The sequence below is a fragment of the Acromyrmex echinatior genome, chromosome 13, assembly GCF_024713525.1.
Source record: "Acromyrmex echinatior isolate Ae372 chromosome 13, ASM2471352v2, whole genome shotgun sequence".
Taxonomy (NCBI): domain Eukaryota; kingdom Metazoa; phylum Arthropoda; class Insecta; order Hymenoptera; family Formicidae; genus Acromyrmex; species Acromyrmex echinatior.
Window position 1 is genome coordinate 8,580,897 of NC_141864.1, and position 9,969 is coordinate 8,590,865.

The 9,969-nt window shown below is 33.9% G+C and overlaps 1 protein-coding gene across 8 annotated transcripts; it reads right to left on the bottom strand.

Annotated features, from left to right (window-relative positions):
• Positions 1-87: 87 nt before the first annotated feature.
• Positions 88-9,668, bottom strand: Herc4 (HECT and RLD domain containing E3 ubiquitin ligase 4). Of its 8 annotated transcripts, none has more exons than XM_087412378.1 (18): positions 9,548-9,668; positions 6,580-6,766; positions 6,391-6,501; positions 6,166-6,288; positions 5,801-6,076; positions 5,491-5,642; positions 5,296-5,412; positions 4,846-5,106; positions 4,543-4,670; positions 4,189-4,357; positions 3,672-3,962; positions 3,229-3,408; positions 3,024-3,110; positions 2,776-2,961; positions 2,286-2,596; positions 2,058-2,207; positions 1,626-1,965; positions 88-1,365 (listed from the first exon to the last, which is right to left on the bottom strand). In XM_087412378.1, exons 2-18 carry the CDS (start codon positions 6,692-6,694, stop codon positions 1,213-1,215), a joined length of 3,150 nt encoding a protein of 1,049 aa, XP_087268504.1. In that variant the 5' UTR covers positions 6,695-6,766; positions 9,548-9,668; the 3' UTR covers positions 88-1,212. The 8 variants fall into 8 exon arrangements, with proteins under 8 accessions (XP_087268504.1, XP_087268506.1, XP_087268505.1 ...); XM_087412380.1 differs by having other exon boundaries at positions 9,533-9,662; XM_087412379.1 differs by lacking the exon at positions 9,548-9,668 and adding an exon at positions 9,329-9,476.
• Between the last annotated feature and the right edge of the window lie 301 nt (positions 9,669-9,969).

The window sequence follows — 9,969 nt, forward strand, 5'->3', positions numbered from 1 at the left end:
TACCGGTAATTATTATTACAAACTACACTTAAAAATGTAATATGATGTATATATACATATTTAAATTTTATAATGAAATGTGAGACATAAGAGGTAGATAACAATCTTTATTTTTTCCGTTTGCTTTCCAGATAATACAAGACACATATCTAAATAACAATTTAAAATCTTTTCTATACCGTTTCATAAAAGAATGTGGCTCGAAAGTGCAATTCGAGTCGTTTAAATCATTCTCATCAAAAAAATGCGTAGCAATAAAACCTAAAATATTTGATTATTGTTAAAAAAATATTTTTTTACCGCTAATGTCATGTGAAATTATTATGCTAGCTTGATATATATATATCTTATATATACATATATGTATATATATATGCATATATCTTATATATACATATATGTGTATATATATATCTTATATATACATATATGTATATATATGTATATATATTTATTTCAGTAATACATCTCAAATCCTTATATATATATATATGGCAAGCCCAAAAATATACTCTCAAATTAACAACATGTTTTGCAAAAAATATTGAATACATCTCTTAAAAAATTATGGAATTTATCTGCTTTATCGAGCGTAAAAAAAAGTTCTTATTAAACTAGATAACTTTCTCTGAGTATCATCCTCTCTTGACTATTTCAAGTATATTTATAAATTAACATTATGCATTTTTCTTTCCTCACGGTTAACCGATGACATTCTATATAGCACATGTTATACATAAAAATTTCTTTGTAACAAATATCGCACACAAGATATACGTAACATAATTATTTTATATATAAAATTTACACTGCATAAAAATTCAAGAAATTTTCATTAGTCGTGATTGATAATTACTAGTTACAAATGATGTTAATATTCAGTTTTTTCATTTCATATTATACAATGACAAACATATAATAATAATTAAATACTTGTCAAAGTGCATATCAAATAATATTATTGTTAAATTTGATATGATAAAAACTGATGTTATAATCGGTTTAATTTAAGTCAGAAGCATGACATTTTTATTTTCAGATAGTCAAAAACTTAAGTTACTTTTTTCCACGCGTTCATCTCATATTTCATTTATAGGTTATTATTATATCATAATAAAAGACTATTAAATTTGCATATTCTTTCAATTCACTGTTGATTTATACATTTTATTATATAATTAATTATTGAGCTTGTTTAGGCGCTTCACGATCTCACACGAGTGAGAATCCTTGATTATGTTGGATAGCTTGCAACAATTTGTATTTCAATCTTTCACGAGTTTGATAACGCGGCAGATCGAGAAGGTTAAAACATGTATGTGCAGCCGGTAGAAAACGTTCGTCAGTCATTGGCTGTATCGTTATCTGTAACAAAAATAACAAATAGTATATTATATTTTTTTTATGAAGATCTATTCTCTCTCTCTCTCTCTCTCTCTCTCTCTCTCTCTCTCTATATATATATATATATATATATATATATATTATACACATATATATATATACATACACACTCACACATACATGTGTGTGTATATATATATATATATATATTTTTTTTTCTACAATTTAATATGTCATTATCATATATGTATTCTACAATTTAATATGTCATTTTTTCTTACTTTTATAGCTTTCATGCCCTGTATAGGTATTCTATCACTGCCTGTTAAGAAAAGTAGAAATTTCTTCTTCTCCTCCAACGGCAATTCATGAAAGACCTGCCAGAAGAGCATGATAGTAGGATGATTTTTGGAATAGCAGTCCTTATAAGTGGTATTCTTCTCCAATTCTTCCCAATCATAATTCTCATTGCCAATGAGAAGCGACATCAATTCGTGACTACGGAATAGCTCTAACACCCTTCCACCGCACACATTATGAAAGCCTTTATGGAACGCTTTGAATTGCGTTTCTATTGATTTATTTAATATATAATCCACGTAAAGGTCAACGTATTGTTGCCTGCAAACAAAAGCGTTTTGCTTTCCTTTTCTTCTTTTTCTTCTTCTTCTATTATTATTACTGGTGTCGATATACATGCAATGTTTACGTACTTATTTTTTAATGTTACAGGAATTTTATCACCGCCGGGTATCAATTCGAAGTTCTTCAGCTCGCCAAACACTTCTCTACTTATCTCGAAGCACAAACCGTATACTTCTTCAAAATCCGATTCATTGTATTCGAGAACACTTTCTAAACTTCTGCAATGCATATATTCATTGATAATTAATTTAATATGTGATAAATAACGTGTACGGTTTTGGGAATGAACGAAATACCTAGCTATTGTGGGTGACATTTCTTTGATATCACTTAACCCGACCGATTCTCCCAAAAGTTTCTTATACATGACCAGTGGAAATGGTAAGTTGATAATTACAAAATTGTAAATGGCCAAGCCGCAGAGAACGCCAATTAGAAAATACATAACTTCTTCTTCTAACGAATCCGAACTGAACCAAATTGTTCTTGTTTCTTCGTATTCTTGAAACATACCATATTTAAAATCGAGAATCTCTGCGAAGAGAAGCATAAAAAACTCTTTCCTCACGCCACCCACATCTTCAGCCTCTTCATCACGAAATTTAACCTGAAAGAATTTGAATGCTGTAACTATACATTAATTATCTAGTGCTTGTTAAAGTTATACGCACTATAACATTTCTTTTAAAATGTAATATTGAATTTTAATAAATTCAAAACATTTATCTAATTCTTAAAAAAAGGCTATAAATCTTTAAAAAGGCGTTAGAAACTTTTAATACTTACTCTAAGTGGTCTCTTTAACTCGTTAGAATCGTATTTCAGCAGTTGATCCAGAGTGTCATTGACTATGTTATTCCGTGATACGTGCAATATTACAAATTGACTATACTGTTGAAAGTTTAGGCTAGGTGTTCCGAGCATTATATCTCTCACAACTCGTGATGCCACTTCATTCATCGCGGTTTGCATCTAATATAAATATAGCTTATTACACAATGCATACAATTATTTTTAAATAGATTCTTTTTTACCTGTATAGATTGATCGGTTTCGAGCAACTTTGTTTTCGCCTCGGCATCAAACAGAAAAGGATAATTGCAGAAGTATATTTTATGGTACTGAAAAATTGTAGAAATTTTAATATTATATGTGCATAGCAATAAGTGTACGATGTGTTACTTAATTCACTGTATATACATGAATTAAGTGGAGCATAGCAAATTTAGAGTGACTTACAAAAGATCGATCTTCTTCTGTTAGCCATTTGCAGTATTCATGAGCAATGTCTACATATTCCGATAATTCTGATAAGTGGAAAGTCTCGTGGGGTACTCGTATACCAGCTATGATATTTAGTTTATATAATAGTCCTAGTAGTTGTAAAGCACATTGCAAGCTTTCAGTCCACATGATGGCCTGTGGAACATGTTCTCCAAAATTATCATATAAAAGAAATCTGCTCTCTTTAAGACAAAATTTTCATAAAGTATCTTATGTATAAAAATATTTTTATAATTTTGCACTGACTTATTTTTTTACAGCGGAAACAAGAACTAGTTACAGAACAATTTTTTGATTGCTAAACTTATAACATAACATAGAAAAGCTCAAAAAATTTTTGAAAATCTTTTCTTTCTAATCGCTTATCGTTCATGTAAACATTTCTGCGCGCAATTTACTTTATCCGCCGTCGACTGCTTCACAAAGTGCAGCACCACAGACTTGTACATTCTCACGAGTCTCTCGAAGTAGTATGGAGGGGCTGAACTCCACCACATGCCTACGATCTTACAAGCCTCAGCCTTCAATTTCAATACAGCCTTACAGAATGGCGTTTGCAAAGAGCTATAGTTGGACAGATTTGCGAAGCGATGATATAGCGGTAGCGTTAAGTACACTCTTAAGGATTCCACATCGGGCGGAGAGTCAACAAACGATGGTATCAGACTTTCAGTTACACATGCAAAAATCTGAAATGAAAACGTCGCCATTTAGAGATTGATCGAATATTTTACATGTATATCTGTATATCTGTAAGTTGAGTATAAGTTTAACAAATACCGAACGAACTCGAATGTTCAAACATTCATGTTTGTATTTGTAAACAATTTACTCCTTTTCTTGATTGCATTGAATACCAACATTGAATTAGATCAGTATTTGCTGTATGTAGGTGAATATCCAGCATATACGTACCAGTTCTTGAATTGTGCTGTTGTCCAGTTCTGAGATAATTCCAAATAATCTGATAGTGTAGTCGATATTGATTCCATGATGCTTGCTCGAACATCCATAATGCGCGTCATTACTGAGCAAAAAGGATGCATTTATACACGCTTGACTTTTGAATACAGTTTCTAGATACCTGAAAAATACCGCATAAACACTTAAAATCTACGCGATAACTGAGACTATGGCAAAATCGATTAGATCAAATATATCGAGACGTTATGTCTCGGCAATAATAAAAATATGAAAAAAAAGTGTGAGTGCCTAATTTCTGTGTTAGATTGCATAATTTTTCTTTAATACGTATTTTTTTTCACTCACGTCATTAATTCATGATTCACTGGTGAACCTGGTGGGATCTTCTGACATTCGGCTAGCTTTTCCTCCATCACTGTAAGAATTTGGGAAGTCGGTCCTAATATTCTACAGTCGCTCGGTTCTATATTATCCTGTAGATATATTTAAATAAAGATAATTTTTCATAACTTATTACAGAAATGATGCAAAATTAAATATTCGCGTTGCGCTCTTCTTTTCTTTTTTAAAAAGAAAACTGCTGATATAAACTTATAAATTTGGAAAATAACTTAACAATAAGAGCGTGAGTAATATGGAAAAACACACTTTTTTATGACTGATAGTAACAAAGCAATGATCGCCTCCACTAAAGATGTGCTTAACAACACAGTCGATTTGAGGGCTATAGTGTAGGTCGAGCATCACCGATGATCCACTCGGCGAAGACCAAGGTCCTAGAACGACTTGCGGTGTGGTAGCGCTCTGTGAAGCACGATTGCCCAATTGTCCAGCGCCTCCCAAACCCCAAGCGTAAACTCTTCCTCTAGACGGCACTAAGGCCAATGTATGTCTTTTACCACAAGATATCTGTATAATAAAATGTTAATATAATTAAGATGTAATTTTTTAAAATAAATTAACAAATATATATAAATTATGTAAAATAAATAAAATTAATGTAACATTTTCATCATAATGTAAAATTACATTTTAATCATGTACACAATTATAATATTATTTTTTTACAATATTATTTTTGTGTAAATTATAGCTTACTTGTGTTACCGTGCTACCCATCAGCTCCATAACTTGTCGCGGCAAAATCTCATTTGTAGTATTCCCATGGCCTAATTGACCATACATTCCAGCACCGCATGTAAATACTCCACCGTCCTGAAATAACCGCAGAAAGCATTATTTTAGGATTTCTCTAATTTTCAAAGTATTATCTGATGGATAAATAAAATTTACCATCGTCAAAAACACTGAGAATTCCTCGCCGCATGTCGCATAGCATACTTTCGCGTTTCTCAAAGTACGTAACTGACATGGTAAATTCCTCTGTTGTACGTCATTTAGTCCTAATTGTCCAAAAGTATTTCTCCCCCACGAGAATACAGCTCCTGTGAGAAAACAACAAATGCAGGAGCCTTATTCCTGAAAAATATTCCATATGAAATCCTATAGTATACAATATGTATACAGATTTTCATATGCGATATAGATTCAAGAATAGGCTCTATTCACATGAAATGAAGTCGAACAGTATACAATGCCTTACCTGATTTTGATATAACTATAGTGTGATAACCGCCGCATGCGATAAATGCAATTGGTACGGCAGCTAAAGTAGAAATTCTTTTTGGTTTTATTTCAGTCGTCGTGTATGACCCTAATCCTAATTGTCCCTCTCTATTACTACCCCACGCATACAGCTCTCCATCGTTAGTTAGAGCGATTGAATGCTCTGTACCACAAGCAATCTGCACTATCACATTTGTACCCAATACTTTAACCATACGTGGAACACGCTCTGTACAATCGACGCTATTTAATCCTATGAAACAATAAATATATGATCATATTTAATAGCAGTCTCTATATATAGATAAAAAAATAGATAAAAAAATAAAATGTATACGTTACCTAGTTGACCATTCATATTACAACCCCAACTGAAAAGTTGTCCCCATTCATTCACAGCCAGAGTATGACAATTACCACACGCTATTTTTCTGAATACAAATGCGTCTAGGCCAGGTATCAGTTCTATATAAAAGAAATCAATATATTTTAGCAAAGTTGATAAAGAATTTTAGGAGATGTCTAAATGGCACATTTAATTTAATTGAAAGTTCTTATTGTACTCACGTAACCTTTTCCTCGCCTTCTCGTGACCAAGTTGTCCATAGTCGTTATTACCACAGGAATACACTTTACCTTCTTTTGTAATAGCTACGGTATAATTTTCTCCACATGCAACTGAAATTTAATTTTCGTCAGAACATTCTCGTGACAGAAATTTTGTAGACTTTGCATCAAGATCTTTCAAGGACTTACTTTGCTCGACATTGCTGGCTTCTATAAAATCCACTTCTCTTGGCATAAAAATATTCTCATCTTCAATACCGCCCAATCCTAGCTCTCCATGAATAGTACTGCCCCAACAGAACATTCTGCAGCAGTTCTTGATCCGTTTCACTGCTAGATCACTCTCATCTGTCGAACACTTTCTTGATCTGCCTGCCTATATGCACAGATATAAAAATTATATATAAATAAGTTATACATCATTAAATATTCAAAAAGGAATTATATATAATATAGCAAATATATTATTTGCTTAATGAAATATTAAATTGATATCAAAGACATACAAATATTTATGTTCCTATAACATAAATACTTATATAACATAAAATTTTTAATCTCTAGATTTTTTTTGCTCAATTTATCTTTACTGTTTTTCTCCCCAACATAAATGAATCGTGCAAGAAATTCAACTAAAAAGAACAGATCTCATATTTTATACAATAAAATAAAAATAAAATATATATATGTCACTTTCAACATAGATGTGTATTATATTATGCAAAATACTAATAAATTCATCCAAAAATAAACAATTCTCTTCTTGTAAAGCCCTTGTCATATTTTGAATTACTAATATCTATAAATACGATTCATGTATCTAACAACAATCATTAATTTCTTAACAACTTAGTAATTAACTTTTGCCATTTATATCACTTCGATTTTTCCGCTTCAAATAAATAATTTCCAAACGCAAGAGAATGTCCCAGACATCACGCACATGGCGTCGGTTTATCTCTGTTTTGGATTTCGATAAATAAACGCTTCTCCCGGACAAATCAATTAGTAAAACAATTAACTCTGACCGATGCTTCTCTCTCGGCCGAGCGGTAGGCGTCGCGATGTGACTCTACAGAGGGCCATGAATCCACGTGTCTTTTTAGGTAAGCCGAGCATACCTAAAAAGAGGATATCGGCGTCTCGCGCCGAGGCTGAGTAAGAGAATCTGAGTGTGACTAACCATATTTATCTATATCTCCCTCGATTTTCGCGGCGCGCGAGCGCGCGCACGCGAAGAGGCATCAGGCTCGCGAGTGGCACATGTGTGTGACGTGTGTGGTGTATTTACGCGAGACGCGTGGTCGCAAAAATAATCCTCCGGATGTTCCGAGCTCCGATCTTTCGTGTCAAGGATGTCGATACGTCGAAGTCGTCAAATGAATGATACCGGACACGTCCAAGTCGCGGCGGCCACGAGGATTGACTACCCGCGTGTCTGTCGCGATTAGTGCGCGTCCCTCAACTTCGTAGACGACCGTAGCTGGGCTCCAAACAGTCCTCGTGTTTCCACCGCGTGTATCAAAGCCAGACGAAACGAAAGAATAGGAGACTCGCGGCGCGGCCGAGAGGTTAGCTCGGGCACCTTCGTGAAACGCTCCGCAAAGCGAATATTCTCGAGCAAGCCTGCTTCTCCGCCGCTCCTCAGGCTCATTGTCTCAACAATGACAAAGAAAGAAATGTATATAAAGATGTTGGACGGAACAGATGGAAAAGATCGTTGGAGAGAGACGAGACGAATGATGAAATGATCCCTCGTAATCCCTTCCCCTTCCGCAAGATTCTGGTCATGAAATGTAAATGTAAACGGAATGACTTTGAGCGAGTTCGATTGTTCGCGATCGTTCGATGATCTCGTGACGTCGATGGAACGTCGATGGAACGTCGATGGAACGTCGATGGAACGTCGATTGAACGTGGGATGACGTCGCGTAAAACGCGAAATTGCCATTTCATCTCTTTCCTCGTTTCTGAGTTTTTTTTTTTTTTTTTGAATGATTTTGGATACTTTTTACTTGGTGACGCAAGTCGACACAATTAGTCACATTCTAACTTTGTTTTTTATTTACTTACCGAATGATGTCTGTGTCGACTGATATCATTATTGTCCATTTCTATATTCAATACAGTTAACTACAATTTCGGTTTATTTTTCATCCTTTTCGTTATGTCTGTTTTTACCAAAATAATATTAGGTGTTGGAATTAATTCGTAGCGTTTTACAAGGTGATGGGAAGTACTTTCATTAATGTATTTTTTAATGCTCATGTGAAATAAATAACATTCTTTCATTAAAAACGCTACGAATTAATTCCAACACCTAATAATTTAACTTTAATCCCGATTCATCTTTTTTAATTGTAAGAACTAGAAAAAGATGAGCTGTGCCCGTTTCTATCAACGTAGATTAAATTTAATTTCAGTTTAACTTACTTTTTATCTCTTTCTATTTCTAAGAATTAATCTCGATTTAATTTCGATTTATCTTTAGATAGTAGAGATCTCGAAACGATCTGATCACGAATGGTTTTGTCAAAACAAGAGTAAGAAAGAAGGATCGGAGCATAAATTGATTGTAAAGAGAAAGCGACAGAAATACATGCTTCTTTTATGTACGTTTCGATTGTCTCAATTTTCTCATTTCAGAAGCTTCTGTCTTATTTTTTCTTTACACATTCGACCTGAGTCAGCGGCACACGATGCATGTTTTCTTGACGGATTACTTGTGTTCTAGTAAATTCTTAACATTGCACCACACAGAGCGCAGAATTTCTAGTAATTTACTAAAATGCAAGCAACCGTGTAAGAAAACACGCATCGTGTGCCACTAGCTTTACACTTCGATTTTTATTTTTGTCAGGATTGTGTTGAATAACAACGGAGCTTATTGGAAATCCAATCGTCTCTGAACTTCATCACGAATGGTTGATTGATATACCTCTAAAACCGGCGAGATCCGAATGGCGATGGTTTTATTTAGGTTTAGGTTATCACATCGTTGCACATCGATGAACGGAACACAGCTTGTTGCGCGGAACAAGTAAACGAGAACGAGCGAGAACGAAGAAGACGTGATGTGTCATTCGTACCGTTCGTATAGCTACAATCTATTACTGTTATTATTTATCAACTGAGAACGCACCTACACCTCACTTACATTTTTTAGTAGACCCCTGCAGAGTCCGACCGGAAAGCGAAACAATAGAGATCGACGAATGACAATTGCAACGTTTCTCTAAACTGACATGACGACCGATAATCCACGGTAATCAGATACCGCATATAGCTTGCGTGCGTCGTATAGCTTGGTGTGTACATATATATATATGTATATATGATATATGATATATGAATATAGCCTCCCATTCGCGCGAGCGTAAGCACAAAAAAACTGCAACCAGTAATATAAAGCAGCCAGAAATAGTTGGATATACCGATGAGTTGTTATTAAAAAAAACACGTCGATGCTAAATACATTTTTATAAACAATAAGGGGAAATGCGAGAAATGTGGAAGAATATAATTGAAGGACATCTGGCATTTTTTATGTCGAAATTAAATAATTAACCAAACAAATGT